At 44.6% G+C, this 18,851-nt stretch overlaps 1 protein-coding gene across 1 annotated transcript in view; it reads right to left on the minus strand.

The window, feature by feature from the left end:
* Positions 1 to 11,622: 11,622 nt before the first annotated feature.
* Positions 11,623 to 18,851, minus strand: part of TNFAIP8L3 (TNF alpha induced protein 8 like 3) — a 58,725-nt gene continuing 51,496 nt past the window's right edge. The window contains exon 3 of the mRNA XM_064294767.1: positions 11,623 to 12,292. Coding sequence (XP_064150837.1) covers positions 11,730 to 12,292 — 563 coding nt within the window. The 3' untranslated portion in view covers positions 11,623 to 11,729. The remainder of the gene's footprint in view (positions 12,293 to 18,851) is intronic.

Raw genomic sequence — 18,851 nt, forward strand, 5'->3', positions numbered from 1 at the left:
AAGGTGGTGAACAGTGAGCTTACAGAACCAGTGGAAGTCCAGGAGCCATTGCTGAGGTAAACACCCTTATTCAAATGCCACAGACACACTGTTTTCCTAAACAGAGAGAACTGAGGCCCAGCAGTCATTATGCTGGAGCAAAGGATTTGGGTTAGAACCAAAGTTTTAAAGACGTTTTAACGAAGAAGTTCAAAGATTCACTGGCTTGTAGCCAAGTGCGGTCTGATTTGTTTGCATTTCCTTTGGGAACTCACAGGCAGTTGAGGAATTGGCCAGCCACAACTGGGAGGATCACACATTCCTCTGTCAGCCTTTTCTCCCTGAGCATTTACAAGGTGGAGGCGGAGAGCCAGGGGGAACCCCGTTCCCTAAGATGGCTGAGTTCAGCAGCCTGGTCAAGTTCTCTCCTGGGAGAAGGGGCCTAGAATCTTCCTGCACACAAACCAGTGTTAATTAGCCCGCAAGTGAGACCATTGTCACTCAGGTGAATGAGAGGCACTGAGGGAGAGGTGGGAGTGAGATGTTCCCACTTCTTCCCTCTACTAGTGATGATTTGAATGGCTTGCTTCAGGCTCAGAGTCATTAAGCAGGTGTGTCAATGGGCCAGTTTTCTTTGCTCAAGTTCTTGGAAATGTTAGCCAAGAATCTTTCAAACAATCCTATTGATTCCAATTAAAGAGTTTTGAGAAATTTGTCAACTAGATTTTACTTTAAAATAGGGGGAAAATGTTTTTTGCTATGGTTTTGGAAATTAGAAAAGAAATAGTGCTTGTACTTACGCCTGAGTGAATACACACAAACATGTAGTTCCCTCACTTTTTCTTGGGATTTTGATGGCATTTTTAGAAAATTAGGCAAAAATGTGAAAAGGTATGGGATTGCAAAAGGCGAGGAAGAGGAGTTAGTGAGGTTTAAAAAGAATGGTCACATTACTCAGCCCTGGTTCCCTGGGTAGTCCTGACATGTGGCTGATGGCCATTGCTGAGCAGAATCCATGACGTCTTCTTCAGTGGTCAGAACACCAGAGCAGGGGTGAGGAGCAGGAAAGCTGGAGGTCATACACGATGGGACAAGGAGGGGGCAGGAGACCTAAAAGTAAATGTGTCTGTTCATGTGTTGAGCAGCCAGGAGGGAAACACACTTTAAATTCCCTGTCCCTTCCAAATAAATCATGGGAGAAGAAACCTCTGTGTACATAGAATGGTGACATAGAGAGGTGGCCTACTGAGTTTGAGGGATTGCTGGGGTATGTTCTGATAACCTGTAACCAGCACCTGGTTGTCTTCTCCAGAAATGAGTTGTGGTTGTCAGGTTAGAGCCATAAGGTCTGGGGTAAGCCCTCGTGTTTGCAGGGCCTTACTCAACACTGGCCAGGAATGACCTTGTAAGCTGGCACCATAGTCCTGCTTTGTGGTAGGGGACCTGCAGTGAGGGGCACCTTGGGAGGCCTGTGAGTACCCCATCTCCAAAAACATGGCTGGAGCCCTTCATTCTTTTTTGCCTCATCGGCTGTAAGGTCCCTTTATGAGATGAAGCCCCACTTATCTCTTCCTTCTGGCAAAATGCCCACTCTCCATTGCTCAAAGAGGTCTTGAATGGGGCACAGCCCTGGTCAATCTGCAACCATGTGGCACCAAATGTACATGTGCCTGGAGTTGTACCCACTGGCTCCTCTCCTCTCCTGTCTGAGTCCCACACTACCTAGTCTGAGCCCGAGTTCAATTTTAAGAGTCTGTTTCTGTACTAGCTGAAGGAACGGCATGTAATATGGGATTTCTTCTGCCCCTTTTTACCTCCAGGTTCCAGGACTAATCCTGCCCAACACTGGTTGTCCTGCATTACTGGAGGGGGTACTTGGAAAGAAAGGACCTAAAGGGGGGCCTTGCAGAAGAAAACACCTTTAACGTTCCCTCTAGGGATTCTGCTTATTCTGCCTGGGGAGAAACTGGGCCAGGTATAAGTCTCAAAATTTCAGCATCACAGGTTATTGATCTCAGAAGAAAAAAATTTTTTTTCTTTTTCAAATTTTATTGTGTTTTAGGTGAAAGTTTACAGTGCAAATTAGTTTTTTATTCAAAAATTTATACACAAATTTTGATATTGGTTGCAATCCCCACAATGTGTCAGCACTTTCCCCCTTTCCCTTTCCACCCTGGGTTCTTTATGTCCATTCGTCCAGTTTTCCTGTCCCTTCCTGCCTTCTCATCTTTGCTTTTGGGTAGGTATTACCCATTTGGTCTCATATACTTGAGCTATAAAGCATATTCCTCATGTGTGTTATGGTTTCTTTTATAGGCCGCTCTAATCTTTGACTGAAAGGTGGATTTTGGGAGTGGCTTCAGTTCTGAGTTAGCAGGGTATCCAGGGGACATAGTCTCGGGGGCTCTTCCAGTCTCTGTCAGATCACTAAGTCTGGCCTTTATTGTGAATTTAAATTTTGTTCTACATTTTTCTTCTGCTCTGGCTGGGATCCTCTATTGTGATCCCTGTCAGAGTGGTTGGTGGTAGTAGGGGGCACCACCTAGTTCTTCTGGACTCAGGCTTGTGGAGGCTATGGTTCATGTGGTCCACTAGTCCTTTGGACTAATAATTTCCTTGTGTCTTTGGTTTTCTTCATTCTCCTTTGCTCTGGGTGGGATAGGACCAATAGCTGCATCTTAGATGACCACTCGCAAGCTTTTAAGACTCCAGATCCTACTTACCAAAGTAGGATATAGAAGATTTTCTTTATGAATTATGTTATGCCAATTGACCTAGATGTCCCCCGAGAAGAAAATTTTTAGAGAGTTAATTTAGAAAGTAATTAATTAATTGAAAGATGAGGGAAAAAAAAAAAAAAAAACAATGCACACACACAGCAAATGTGAAACCCACAGCATTTTCAGGACAATATGGGCCACCTGGGGCCAATTTTCCCATCTTTGCCTAGGCTCTCAACATTGGCAGTCACTGATGGTGTCCACTGCAGTGAAGGCAACTGTCCCTCAGGCACTTGTAGCTGATGAAGACAGAGCTTGCTTATAGCCCCAGGGTGATTGACTATACAGGGAGAGTAACAGCATGGGAATGAGCAAGTATCCAGGGGGTGCCTCCTGGATGCCAAGGGAAAATGAGATGGACTGTTTTAAAGCTGAAAAAAAACAAGAGGTAAAAATAATTCAGGAGGGAATTACATTCACTGAGAATCACAGAATTTGAGATGTAAAGGAGTTCAAGTCTAGCCCTCAGTAGTGGGATCAGCGTACTGTTGTTGTTAATTACTGTTGAGTCAGCTGTGACAACAGAACGAAATGTTGCCCAGTCCTGTGCCATCTTCATGGTCATTGGTATGCTTGAGTCTATTGTTGCAGCCACTGTGTATTTTGCAGCCTAGGAGGTTCATCTTCCAGCACTATATCAGACAGTATTTCGTTGGCTAATTTTTGGAAGTAGATCATCAGGCCTTTCTTCGTTGTCTGTCTTAGTCTGGAAGCTTTGCTGAAACCTGTCCACCATGGGTGTCCCTGCTGGTATTTGAAATACTGGTGGCATAGCTTCCAGCGTCATAGCAACAGACAAGCCGCTGTGGTATGACCAACTGACAGAGGAGTGGTGGCAATAAATTTTACCGTATCTAAAAATCACCAGGGAACTTTTTAACAATGCAGATTTCCATGTCTCATTTTCAGCACTTTGGATCAGGCAGCGTTGGGTATGGGATCAGATTCTGCATTTCCAACAGAACCATTCCCTGCCTTCCAGAAATTATGATGCAAGTGGTTCACACTTTGAGGACCTCTGCCCTATGTAATGCCTGAATTCTTCCTATATCACCCAACACATGGCCATTGACTCTGCATCCAGCAAGGTAAAGCAGATGGAAGCTGTCAACCCTTAGGCAGCACCCGGTCAGCCTGGTCTCCTTACGCTTAACAGAACCCACCTTCTCTTCAACACCACCCCATCAAAGAGATTGATGGGGCTTCTCCAGGAAACACTGAGGGGGCAACATAGATGAGGCTTGAGGCTCCAACTAGGATGCAAGTCAGTATAATACGTCTTACTCATATAATTGGGATTTGATTGCTCTGACTGGAAGCTCCTAGAGAAAATCCAATATTGAGAAATTCTTATTTGTGATATTTTTGGAAGAGATCAATTATTTTATTGCTAATAAGGTCTGAGATCTTAAAATTTTCTATTTGTTGAGGGAATGTCTTTTTTTACTAATTTTTTTTTATCATACTTTAGAGGAAGGTTTACAGGGCAAACAAGTTTCTCATTAAACAATTAATACACATACTGTTTTGTGACTTTGATTGCCAACCCCATGACATGTCAACACTCTTGCCTTCTTGACCTTGGGTTCCCCCTTACCAGCTTTCCTGTCCCCTCCTGCCTTCTTGTCCTTGCCCCTGGGCTGGTGTGCTGATTTAGTCTCCTTTTGTTTTATGGGCCTGTCTAATCTTTGGATGAGGGGTGAACCTCAGGAATGAATTCATTAATTAGCTATAAGTGTGTCCTGGGGCCATACCCTCAAGGTTTATCCAGTCTCTGTCAGACCTGTAAGTCTGGTCTCTCTCTCTTTTCTGAGTTGAATTTTGTTCTACATTTTTCTCCAGCCCTGTCCAGGACCCTCTATTGTGATCCCTTTTAGAGAAGTCAGTGGTGGTAGCTGGGCACTATTTAGTTGTGCTGGACTCAGTCTGGTGGAGGCTGTGGTAGTTGTGGTCCGTTCATCCTTTGGACTAATCTTTCCCTTGCGTCTTTGGTTTTCTTCTTTTTCCCAAGCTGCAGATGGGGGTGAGATCAGTGGAGTGTTTTTAGATGGCCAGTCACAAGCTTTTAAGACTCCAGATGCTACTTACCATAGTTGGATGTAAAACATTTTGTTTATAAACTATGATATGCCAATTGAGCTAAATGTTCCCAGAGACCATGGTCCCCAGAGCCCTCGGGCCGGTAATTCCATTCCTCAGGGAGTTTGGATGTGTCCATGGAGCTTCCATGACCTTTCCTTGGACAAGTTGTGCTGGCTTCCCCTGTATTGTGTACTGTCTTACACTTCACCAAAGTTACCACTTATCTATTGTCTATTTTTATTAAAAAAGAATTTTTTTTATCTTACTTTAGATGAAGGTTTAGAGAGCAAACTAGTTTCTCATTAAACAGTTAGTACAAATATTGTTTTATAACCTTGGTTAACAACCCCATGACATGTCAACACTCTCCCTTCTGTTGATGGAATATCTTAATATATTTTAAAATAATTCTGATACTTTCCTATGATATTGGCCCAAATAATTTATTTATTACTTATGACTTATTGGTAAATTTCTTATTACCCCATGATCTTTCCAGAGACACTTTATGGGAGGCAGATACAAGGTCAACCTGAAATTTATGTCTCAGCAGAAGCCGGTCCTAACAGTGGACCTAGCCGGCTCCTGCTGAGCTGGATGGCAGGCTGACTATCTTGGCCCATGTTATGCAGTTGTCTCTGTATGGAATCTTGATATGACCTTGCATGTTCTGGTTTAAAGCTTTGCCCTTAGAAATCCATATATATGAATCTACCATCAATAGTCCTGAAGGGGATCATTGAGGAGCCATTTGTTAGCCTATTTGAAAGTTACTGCTTCATTTAAATAGGCTTCCCTTCTAAGAAACCTACAGTGCAGAAATACTCAGACCTGCTTTCCTGAGATACTCACAACGCAGAAATAGGGGACTGGAAGGGTTCTTGGAGACCTAGTGCAGCTTTTACAGTTAAGGAGAAGTGAAGTGTATGGCTGTCACCAGGTAGTGGTAGAGCTAAGGCTAGACTCCCCCCCCCAGCTCATAGCTCCCCACTTGTTCTACACTTTCTACTGCCTATAAGCCTAAAAGGAAACAAAACCCAAAATACCCTCTTCTCCCCAGACCCAATAAGCTAGTTCTAAAATATAGCCGTAACTGTTTCTGAAACACAGAGTGAGGGCAGACCCATTCCAACCCTGACAGGATATGACCCTCTTGACAGGGAGGCTGCTCTGTGAGAGGTGGAAGGAGCCCAAATCACTCCCCAGGACCAGCCCACAAGCTCTTCCTTCACAAGTGACAGAGCCTTAAAAAGTACTTCTCTTGGTAACAACCTAATTGCTGCTTCCTAGCGAGCCTCCAGTGCCCACTCTGTGCCAAGCTCTGGCTCTCACCCAGCACCTCCTGTAGGCAGGAGCCAAATCCCAGACTCCCTTGTCCTAGGAACTGGTCCAGAACGGCCTTAGTAGTCAGCTGAGAGGAGCTCTATATCGCAGCCTGGGAGGCCTGACTGCCCAAGCTTCGGCTGCCTGGGTGGGCTGCCAGGGCCCCTCCTCTGTGGAGGCCAGCCCCAGCTCAGCAAAGTAAGAGAATGGGAAGGTTAGTAGCAGTACTGAGGTGATGGCGGTGGTGGGGTGTGAGAGGGTGCCTGCTGTGGCAGCCCTTTCTTTTTCTGAGACTGGGAAGAATTTGATGCCACCAGTATCTGAGTGCCACGTGCCTTGTTCTTCAGGAACAACCTCCTGTTTTCTAGAACCACACAAACTCTTCAGGCCTGGGACTTCTGTATGCATACCAGCAGGTGAGGCTGGAATCAGGACAGTGAGAGAAAGTGCAGGCAACTTCTCTTCTTTGCAAGGAGACTTTGCAAGGTTTCTTCTCTGTCCCCTTTCTCGGGAGGGTTTATCTAGGCATGGCCACTCTTGTGCATTTGAGATGAGTGTAAGCATTGCCAGGAATGGGTTGGTCATTCTCTGATTTATATGTGGTAGCTTTTCCTGCCAGTTTTCAAAGGATGGGCAGGACACGTGGAAACCCACCTCTTCCTTCAGCAGACCTGTATGTCCCACAGATGCTGGTTCACCCCTCGACTTCTGAGTCCCTACAAATGAGTCACTGTCAAGGGCAGGGTGATACTCATGTATTCATAGCAGGCCTCCACTTTCATACATTGTATTAACATTTCTCAAAGTTGAGAACTTAAGGCCCCCCAAGTTATGCCTGCAGACCCTCAGGGGATGCCAAGCATAGTTTGAGAAATCCATTAAGTTAAACTATTTTCTTTCACTGGAGGTGACCAATCAGCACTAACAACATTGTCAACACAGAGAAATGCAGACCCTGAAACCAGATGGCATCACTTGGCTATAAAGGTAGTCATCCCCACATAGTTTATAATGTACTTACGGTGATTTTTATTTTATTTTTTAAAGTTGTTGCAATGAAACAAAAAACCTAAAGACTCCTTTTGGAACCCATGTCCCCTCCCCTGGACTTTCAGGGATTTTAGACGCCATTTTGAGGAATACTGCTCTGGAAGAGTCTTTCCCCTAAAAAGCAAGAGCCCATATCTAAGGGAAGAACAGAAGCTCTACCCTGCTTGGAGTCCCTGAATGGTGCAAACAATCAACAAGCTTAGCTGCTGTGAGGTGTGGAACCCCTTTGCAGTGAACAATTTGGCCTTTGGTCCTAATTTCTGAGAGCCTGACCACATCTGAGACCAATGAGTGAGGGCTGACCAGACCAAGAGGGACCCCCTGGGAGCCCTGATGGTGACTAAGCCTCAGAAAACCATACGGTGAGGCCAGTAAAGGCCTTGGAAGAAGGAGGCTCACTGGAGCTTCCAAGTTGGAGTGGACATTTGCTCTCTTGAGGGTAAGCTCTATGCTGAGGCCCCCTCCTGGGCCCCCCTCCCCTCCGCTGCCTTTGTGTGTACATCCTTTTTCCTTCTAGATTAAAGATAGCCCTTTTCCTGCAGTTTGCGAGTCATTTCATTGGATTATCAAACCTAAGAAATAGAGAAGGGACTGATACTGGTTGACCTGGCCCCCAGTGAATGGGGAAAGAGAAGGGAAGGGAAACTGACCAGGGAAGGGAAACTGAGATTCCATGGACTGGTTGGACACTGATTTAGCACTGCTGCTAACTGAGAGGTTGGAGGTTCACATCCACCCAGAGGCACTTTGGAAGAAAGGCCTGGTGATCTACTTCTGAAAAACCAGTCATTGAAAACCCTATGTAACACAGTTCTACTCTGACACACAGGCTGCTGCCATGAATCAGAACCGACTTCATGGCAACTGCATAGTCTGCTTGGGCTGAGGCTCACATAGCAGGGTCAGACTAAACAAGGGGAATCCATATGACCACACAGCTCTGAGCTGGGAGGACCTCGGCGGCCCTCTCCTCCGAGGCCCATCTGATTCATGACTCTAATCATCACTGACATCCCATTCATTGTTAGACAGCTCCTGCTCATGCTCTGCGTTGCTTAAACTAAGCCAAAGCAGACTCATCTAGAATTTCCACTGGTTTTGGTCTTGACATCTGGCCAGGGCCTATCTATAGGGAATAGCACCTATGGCAATTAGTTTTAAGTTGCTGAATGAATTTCACAGCTGGCAATAGAAACTTCAGTGGCCAAAAGAAATTACTCATTAGTGCCCCACCTTGAGCAACACCCAGGGCACACACCCTACCTGCCATACCTTAGTTACTTCTCTGTATCTGGGACCATATTAATGAAATAAAAGTCCCAAAGATAAATTGGGGCAGAGGGCATATAGGCCTGATTTGCGCTCCTTCCTTTTTTTGTATAAATGGATGCAAGAAGCTCATTGGAGCAGCCCATGAATTTACTGGTTTGCTTCTGAAAAATGTACAGATGGGGAGAAGGGGAGTTTGGAGGAGAGCACAGATGGAGAAGTCTTTTCTTTTTGATTTGTCACTGAGCAGAGACCTGGAGTGACTGAGGGTGTTGAGACTCAGACGCAAACATGGGGAGGATCATACAGAGCATGGCAGGAGGCAGCAGGCAGGGAGTATTTCTACAGGGGTTGGAGGCATGAGGACACACAGCAGGGGCGGCTGGGAATTTCAGCACAAGTGCCTGGTGCCCCAGAGAGGGTCGAAGACCCAGTGGTGTTTCCAGATAACTCGTACAAGCTGCTCCTGCCACCTCTCACACTTAAAGAATGAGTTATGTCTCTGTGGTTGATTTGCCCAGCCAGGTGTTCGTCAAACTTCTGACAATGCTCTTTGAAATTTGTGCAGGGCTTGATCAGTTGGGTGATATTGTCCTGTTGCTTTGTTTGAAATTAGTTTCCTTTCCTATCGTTTTTTGCAATATGGTAGACTTTGTAATCAGGTGACACCTAAATGTAGACATTCTAACTTTGCTTTTGTAGGCTCTCATTATTGAAAATTTTGTACAGTGTTCTGAGCACAAATGCACATATATGGAGTCCTGTTTTTGAAAGCATTTGCTGGCCTGCTGGTCACATTTTTTTCAGCTAAAACAGTTTCTCAGGATCAGCTCAGGTTGGTGTCTTCAGGATAAAGCAGTACAGCTATGTAATCAGATTCTTTGGTCACTAGATTGTCAGGTAAAGTATTTGAAATCTTAGGCCTTTTAGCTATATGAAACTGGATAATCACTTGAGTCTAGATGCCAATGGTATGTTTGAAATGTACACAAGGATTGGTTTTGGCTCTACATTTTTAGATGATTGGTGGGTTACTTGTAGCCTACCTCCCCCCGCTACTGGTGATAACGCGCTTGAGATACATCCAGCTGGCCTTGTACTAGAGGGTCCATTGGCTGCCTCAGTGGGGGAGCCTAAGGCAATAGACACTTTGCTGTTGCACTTACCCAGATGTGCCGGTGGAAGTGCTGATCCGTCCACCAGAAAGGACCCAGTTTTCTTAGACTCACGGGCTGCCAGAACCCAACTCAGCCCTCCTCCGCTGCCACTGATGTGTGCTGTGGCCTGGAGAGCAGGTCGGGAGGGACCTGCAACCCTCTTTGGCTGGGGATGCCCCCTTTTCCCCACTGCATCTCATAGGGAAAGAACAGTCCACCCATTCCTTTTGGGTCTCAGTTCTCCATAAACTCTAATGTAGAGTTTTGTTTTTTTTTTTAAATAAAAAAAGAACCTGCTTCTAGAACGAGAAAGGACTTAATCAAATGAGTACAACAAGGTAGGTGTTCAGGACTCTGTATGTGAAAATCCAGCTACTTCTGGACCACTGCAGCAGGCAGGTGGGAAGGAAGTGGAGGCTGCTGCCTGCAGCTTCTGCCAGCACTGCCCAAATGACCAACAACTCCAGCCCAGATGTGTATAGGGCATCATTGTCCAGTTGTTGGGTCTGGGAGGGGCTGTCAAATATGGTGAGCAGAGGATGACTTCACTTCCATATTCCCCACTGGACATCCTCCCTATGGCCTCACTTTGGGTGATGGTGGCTGAAAAACTTAAATGGTATTGACATGGGTGCCAATGTTGGTTCAGTGGACATTGTATCACCCCCTCCCACAAGCCATCTCCTGGTGCTCCTACTGGGGGGAGATCATGGGGTGGTATGAACCATGGAGCTGAGCTATATGGTGTTTCCACACTGCTGTCAGATGTGAGAGAAGCAGGGGGGGAGGAGGCGGTGCAGGGGGTGCAAATCTCAGAGTGGCACCTTCCAGACAGTGTTGTAAGGAAATAGACACATTGCCATGATGCTTAACGCTATGAAGGGAAGATGCTAGAAGCAGCAGTGTGAAATCAAGGCTGTAATCCATTCAGAGACAGTGGTCAGGGGTAATGCCCATTCTGTGTGCTAGCTCTCCATAGACCTGTGGCGAAGACCCCACCCCCAGGAGTGCTCCCTCTGAGGCTACTTCATGTTATGGGCTGAGGTTCCTGGGTGTCTTGCTCTTTATTTTCCTCTTCTTTTCAATCCCTTTACCCTTTACACTGTATCTAACTCCAAGAAATTTAATTTTTGAATCACAACTCCAAGACCTCTTGTTTGAAGGGTAGTTTCAATTTATTAACAAACCAGAGAAAACAGCACAAAATGACCATGAAATCCAAGAAAGATGGATAGGGATTCATTCTGCCTGACCCTCTTATGTATACCAGAATAGACCATCCCTCTGCCTCACAGTGGTGCCTCTGAGAAGAGGGATGATCAGTCTTACAGCAAGGGCACAGGGCTTTTCTGCTTTTGTGTTATAGGGGGATTCCCCTGCCTCCTCATGCCCCCATGAGAAGTTTCCCTCTGCAGGATCATAAACCTGCACATCCAAGACCTATAAAACAGGGCTCTTGAAAAACATCCTCCCAGTTTGCAACTTTTTCACACCTTTGGATAATTCATTTTTCTTTTGTTTGAAACAGCACATTTAGAGACAGATTGCAGATCCAGCCCTTTAGACACTATTGTTCTTCTCTGCTGCATAATAGACTAGATACAGGTTTATTCATCTCACACTTAGAAAATAGTAAGACCACACATTAGAGTTTTCAAAGCATGAAATATGTAATCTGACCCTCGCAACAGCCCTGTGAGGTAGGCAGGGCAGACATCCTGATTCCAGAATCCAGAGGAGAGGGCTGTAACTGGGGGAGCTGAGTCCTCTGACTCCTGGTCCAGGGCTTCTTCCACTCCACAAGATGAGCTGATGAACTGACTTCACCATAAAGAACAGAGCAGCATCTCTGCTTAAAATAGATTAAATGTCCTTTGAGCTTGCAAACAAAGGGGATTTTAAGTACAGACTTCATCAGGAAGCTCAGGTGATAAACACACCTGACCTCAGTTCAGTATCAGAGGGATGAATAGGACAGAAAGAACACTGACATCTTTCACAAGGGTTTCTTCTTGTTTTCTTGATTCTTACCTGGACCACAGTGGTGCTGTAACTTAAAAGCAGCAAAGTTCAGGAAGTGGGAAGGCATTCAAAGGACTTTCTCCTCTAGCAATTTATTGACTCCCTCACAGATCCTCTTGAGGTTGGGCCTACAGTCTCCATCCAGGCTATAGAGGGTGGAGAGGAACTCCACATCAGCAAAGTGGTTGAAGACATGGTTGATGCGCCTGTGGGTCCTGGGCGTCAGGTGTCGCTGCACCATTTCATGCACCAGGTTCTTGCACTCGTGCAGAAGCTTGGAAAGCACGTTCCTATCAAAGGTATACTCCACCTCGTAGAAGCTGACGACAGTCATGGCAATCTGGTTCAGCTTCTTCCTGAACTTCTCCACAATAACAACCTCCTCCGGGCTGAACTGGTTGTTTCGGTAGAGGATCCCAATTTTGATCGCCACCTTGATTAAGTCTTTCATGATCTTGTGGGCTTCCTTCTTGTTGTGGGTGTGCTCTTTGGTAACTTTGTAGAGCTCATCAAAGATCTCACTGCTGGTGTCATCAATCAACATGTTGGCCATGGTTTTGCTGGCTATTTTGCTCAGAATCTTCTTCTGGGCTTGAAGGGCCAGGCTCTTTGAACTAAAAACATCGGGACCTATGGTAAGGAAAGAAATAAAAATTATAGAAATAGAACTGTTGTATTATGTTTTCAGCAAATGAAACATTAACTTGAACTTCATAAGGAAACACGTGTGCCTTCATATCCTACAACTCTCTAACTAAACCCCACCCCAGTGTCTTCGCTACATGCCACACCTGTTTCCACTTCTGAACCTTCTAAACTGTGCTTTTGCTCTTCGCTCTGCTGGCGATGGAAGTGGTCTCCTCTTGTCCAGGCCAAATCTCACCTCTTTAGACCCACTTAATTGGGTGGGTCTGGAATGCATGAAGCAATCCTGACTCTACTAGCTCACAGAGAAATCCCTACAACTGCTATGGCATTGGAAACAATTCAGTTTTGCAAATTATACAGGAGCAGATTATTGCTGAATGGCAAGAATGAAGGACTAATGCCAACCGTACTCCCTTAGCAGACATTTTTGACTGAGTCATAGCATTCGTATAGTCTAAGATGTATGTTTTCACTTTTGACATTTTGGAAACTGGAATGTGTCTTACAATCATTGTTGCCAGGTAGCAGCTGTGCTGTGCTGTTGTAACCTGTATGCACATCAATTTGGAGAACAGGTAACAGAGATATGGGAGAAAAGCCAGGAAAAAACCGTGGAGCACTCTTGTCAGAAATGTTGCCTCACTAGCACTCCTGGTGACACAGAGAATGGCACTATGTGGAAAACACAGACTCAAAGACTCCCAGTAAAAAATGTTTCAGAAGAGTTGGACTCTGAATGTAAAGAAGCCTTAGGAAAACTGTAGCCAATTTCTTTCACTGATGTTTTTCTCTTTGGGAATGAACGAGAGCAATATGCTTTAAAAAACAAAAACTATGTCTATGTTTAAAACAGCTCTTTTGGTAAGTATAAAATAAAAATTCTAATAAGAAAGCAATAGTCCAAAACTTAATTGACAACATTTTTTTTTTCTTTCTTAACCAGGTGCCATAAAGTCAGCTCCAACCCATGGCGACCCCATGTGTGTCACAGAAGAACTGCAATCAAAAGGGTTTTCAATGGCAGATTTTTTGGAAGTGGGTCTCCAGGATTTTCTTCCAAGGTGCCTCTGGGTGGACTTGACCTGCCAACTGTTTGGTTAGAAGCCAAGTGCGTTAACTGTTTGCATCACCCAGGGACTCCTTTTTCTTTCTTAAGAACATATAAAACAATGGCATCTTACAACCAGTGGCATCTTAAATACTCCATGGGGTCACTGACTGGCTGGAGTTGGCATCTGAGTTGAAACCCATAGCCAGCCTGGACTTCAGTACGTAAACTTAATTATTCTTATCTTTTCAAGGAGATTCAAGTTGCCTGAGGACAGGCACAATGTCTCCCACAGCACCTAGCTCAGTTCTGGGCACAGGGATGGAATGGTATCTGTGAGTTATACCAGAGATATGTTTCAAATTATAAAGCAGTAAAATGTAGTGCACACAGAATCCATACTGAGAAAATTCAATTTTCCTTAGAATTGAGGGTCCTCTAGGATCTCACAGAACTCCGGCATCGGTTACAGCCCCAGTCAGTGCTCTGTGGCCACACAGAAGTGGCAGATGTGATAGGCAGTTAGCATGGACAGACAGATGGCCAGTCATGCCAGCTTCTGCTCTTCTTGGTCTGGCCCCTCCCCTCATGGTATCCCACCTCTCTGCCCATCCCAGACCCATTCCCTCTGTGGGCAGTGATTAATCACTGGATGCTCAGGCCTCGCAGACAGATTCAGTAAACACTCAAACAATTTAAACACAGGCCTGGCACTCCTTCCATGTGTCTGTCCCCTCACAGGCCCAGCAGAGCCACCCCAGCTGTGGGGCTTCCCAAGTCAGCAACTTCTCCTGCTCTAGGGCCTCTTCTGACTACTCCTTCCTAAAGGGCGTGGTCTGGAGTAGAGTGGCTGCAGTGGGATCAGCAGAACTGAAGCAGTGGATGCCATAGGCCCCAACTACCCCAGAAAGCACTCTCTCCAAAGTTAGAGCTCACAGAATCTCCAAGCATCCTCCCAGCCAGGTGACACTGGCATGGCTGGGATTTTCCCTTTAGCTTCAGTGCAAAGAGAACAAACACTTACCATGTACAACATACAAGGAACCAATGGTATCTCCTGTCAAGTCTTTACCATGAAAACGCTTCAATGTCCTGACTGACACACTTCCAGAGTGTGAGACAGATATTACTGCCCAATTTAATCACTGACCACGGTCACCAGACCTTGGTACGAATGACCTTTGCTCCAAAAAAGTTAAATTTGCCCTCCAAAGACAAATACTTGCAAGCATAAAGGATGTTCAAAGATTGTGCTGTATGCTTTGAAGCCAATTCCAAGGCAGAAGCTTAAAGATTTCTGAATATTGGCTGCGTCACTGATATAACTGTGCGCTTTCTCCAGCAGTTGTTTGGATGGGTGCAATGCAATTGAGATGAATCAAAAAATGAGTCATTTCTTTGTTGTCACAGTTCCTAAAAACAGAGAATAAAGTATGTTTAAAGGCTCTCTAGAAAGGCAGCAAACATGCCTTTACACAGGAGCAATGGATCTGCTGGGTGGTGCAAATGGTTAATGCGCTTGGCTCTAACTGAATGGTTGGAGGTTCAAGTCTACCCAGAGGTGCTTCAGAAGAAAGGCCTGGTGATCTACATCCAAAAAATCAGCCACCGAAAACCCTATGAAGCAGTTCTATTCTGACACACATTGGTCACCTCGAGTCAGAATGGACTTGATGGCTACTGCCAGTGGTTATTCTACTTCACCCACAGAACTTTAACCTATTATTATTTTTAATATTGTGGTGAAAATATACATGAAAAAACACATGCCGACTCAACAGTTTGTACATGTACAAATTCAGTGACATTGTTACTTTCTTTAAATTGTACAGTCAGTCTCCCTTTTTCCAAATTGTTCTATTACCATTAACATAAACTCAATGCCCCTAAGCAAGAACTCCTCTTTCCCCCTTTCTCTTACTCCTGGTAACCACTGATAATGTTTGGTTTCTATATATTTGCTTATTTCATATAAGTGACATCATACAATATTTGTCTTTTTGCGACTGATTTATTTAACTCGACATATGTTTTCAAGGTTCATCCACGCTGCGGCATGCATCAAGACTTCATTTCTCTTTACGGCTGAGTAATATTCCATTGTATGCATATGCTACATTTTGTTTATCCATTCATCAGTTGATAGACATTTCGGTTGCTTTCACCTTTGGGCTATTGTGAAAAGTGCTGCAATGAACATTGGTGTACAGGTTTCTGTTTGTTCCTGCTTTCACTTCTGGGTGTACACCTAGGATTGGGATTGCTGGGTCAAATGGTAGTTCTATGTTCAACTTTTTGAGAAACCACCAAACTATTTTCAACAGTGGCTTACCATGTTATATTCCTACCAGCAACAGATGAGTTTCCTAATATATTTTTATGCTTGACCAAGTATTTTATTTGGTCACTTCATAATTCTATACAACTAAAGAATGCATGGAAAGCCTGGTGGGGTAGTGGTTAAATGCTCTGCCTACTAACCAAAGGGTCGGCAGTTCGAATCTGCCAGGCGCTGTTGGAAACTCTACGGGGCAGTTCTGCTCTGTCCTATAGGGTCGCTATGAGTCAGAATTGACTCGACGGCAGTGGGTTTTTGGTTAAAGGATGCATACAAATTGAAGTTTAAATGAAAAGAATATTCTGGTGACCATAAAACTCCAAGCATTAAAAAATTTCTTCTGGATAATCATTTTGGTATGATTATAATTTTGATACTTACTAAACACAAAAAGTGTTATTGGAAATGCATGTCTTAATGAGATAGGTAGAGGTGGGTTTTGGTGCCTTAATTAAAGGAGGTTTCACCAACACCAGAGTTTCACACGGTCCCTTTGTTTGGCCAGAGAGGTTCTGTATCTCAAGGTAATATGCCACATTAAAATTCTCTATAGTGAAGAGACTATATCAGCTTAAGACTGGAAGAACTAGATGGTGCTCGGGTACCACCAATGACTGCCCTGACAGGGAACACAACAGAGAATCCCTGATGGAGCAGGAAAACAGTAGGATGCAGACCTCAGAGTCTCATAAAAAGACCAGACTTAATGGTCTGAGACTAGAGGGACCCTGGAGGTCATGGTCCCTGGACCTTCTGTTAGCACAAGACTGGAACCATTCCCAAAGCCAACTCTTCAGACAGGGATTGGACTGGACTATAAGCCAGAAAATGATACTAGCGAGGAGTGAGCTTCTTGGCTCAAGTAGACACATGAGACTATGTGGGCAGCTCCTGTCTGGAGGTGAAATGAGAAGGCAGAGGAGGACAGGAGCTGGTTGAATGGACATGGGGAATACAGGGTGGAGAGGAGGAGTGTGCTGTCTCATTAGGGGAAGAGCAGCTAGGAGTACATACCCACCGCACCCCCCCCAAAAAAGGAGTACATAACGAGGTGTATATGAATTTTTGTATGAGAGACTGACTTGATTTATAAACTCACGTAAAGCACAAAACCAAACCAAACCTCCATGGTGAGAGCTCCATGATGGAAACAGGGAAGAGAAGGGAAATCTACCATGCCTTGACCTCAGATTTCTTCTCAGGCAGATAAGTTACAGGAGAAACTATGTACTCAAGTTGGATAGAGAAATTTGGATCTACAAAGCAATCCCCTCCAAACTCTCATGGTTGCATATCTCTTGGAAATCTGGGCTCCCAGGTATGCACACACCAGTTAGAATGCAGCTCTCCTGTGAAAGAGCACATTACATAAGGTGTTAATAGGTGTTCAGGAGGGGAGCTCCTGGGTCAAATAAGTAAGTTTGGGAAACACTGGGCTAAGCAAAGTTAAACATTTTTTGTGAGACTTTAAAAATGTTTCTTTAATAATACATTAAGGAGTTTTGTCAGTCTCCCAGAGAGGAGTGGTAGAGTATGATGTAGCATTTCCCAATTTAATCTGATCAGGAATTCAACTTTTGTCTCCTGAGTAGGGTGATCAACTGTCCTGGTCTGCCCAGGACTGAGGACAGGGGATCTTCAGTGCTAAAATTAGAAAAGTCCCAGGCAAGTCAGGACAAGTTGATTACCCTACTCCTGAGCCACCAGTAATGTGTGTATTGTTGACCTAAAAAATGAAGAGGGCGGAAGAAGATGATACACACCTGAAGTTTAAAATGCTATCACCTCAACAGGTAAGGTGTACACCCATGTTGCCACATTTACCACCCACTCTACCTGCTTCTTAATCCTAGAGTCCCTTTTCTCTCATTTTCCTTGGCAATTAGTGAACATTTAACTATTAGTTCAGCTCTGTATGAAGTGCTGTGCGGAAATCCAAAAAAAAAGTATTCAACTGGGTCCTATTCTGAGGAAACATATGTCCTGCAGGGAGGCACAAAATACAGAAACATATGAAACATCCCAAACTGGCATGAATGAGAACAGCTGGGGAAGTTCCAGGGACTCTGAAGGTGGGCTTGGGTGTGGACAGATGAGAATGGCCAGGATGTTGGGAAGTGGTTTCTACACTCATGGATACAGGCCAGTAATTTTCCCCAAGCCACAAAGGCCCTGGGTGTTTTCCCTATTAAGTTCCCAGCCAACTCTTTTGTATAATAATACACTATTTACCTACAAGGGGACTTGTGGTCCAGGTGTCTATGCTGAGGTCACAGGTGTAGCATCTCTGAAACTTAAAGATCAAGAGCCTGGAGCAGAAAAACCAAAGTGTTATAAATCATCAAGATCATGGGAAAGCTTTAAGAACAAACAACGAGTAGATTCCAACACTACTTCACACTGTCAATATTAAAATCTTCAGGAGTAGGGACAGTAGTCGCAAGCTCCCTCAGTGATTCTGACATGCTGAAAGTAGGACCCACTGATCATAACAGCATGCCTCAGTGTGTATCCTATAGAACACTAGTCCTGTTAGATGCTCAGGAAAGGAGGTCTTGTGGTCAGGCCAACAAGTGTGTAGATGACCATATAGTTTGGGTTGCTCTTGATGATTCCCCAAGCCACCAGATAGCTTATGCCTCTTCACTTGTTAAAGGCCTTGAGAAGTCCTGGAGTAAAGACACCTTTATAGTTTTATTTCAGTCTACTACTTCCCAAACTTACTGGACCTTAAGATGAATGAAAAAAAAAATCTATCATTTATTTAGCAACATTTCTAATTTTTTGGTACTACCCATTAACATTCGGTGGTATGCATCATGGGAAATGTTGGGTTAGGATTGAGAGAAATAAAATCAAGACACTTTGGTCAACAGAACACTTTTACAGCCCTAGGGATCCATGGGGAAGGGGTGGGGAGATACCAACATTTCCAACACGCATGCATGATATAACACACGACTTAAGGGTAAAAAAAATTTTTTTTTTTTTTTTTTATGTGCACTGAGGGAGACTTCTGCAAAGGGACAACCCTGGTGACCCACCAGGGAGGGACACTGCAGGCTGAGAACAACTGTGTGAGCCGAGCTTTGGGATCCAAGGTCAGGAGTGCACTTGGGATACTTGGAGAAACAGGCCTAACTAGTGGGCACACG

The sequence above is a fragment of the Loxodonta africana genome, chromosome 12, assembly GCF_030014295.1.
Source record: "Loxodonta africana isolate mLoxAfr1 chromosome 12, mLoxAfr1.hap2, whole genome shotgun sequence".
Lineage (NCBI taxonomy): Eukaryota > Metazoa > Chordata > Mammalia > Proboscidea > Elephantidae > Loxodonta > Loxodonta africana.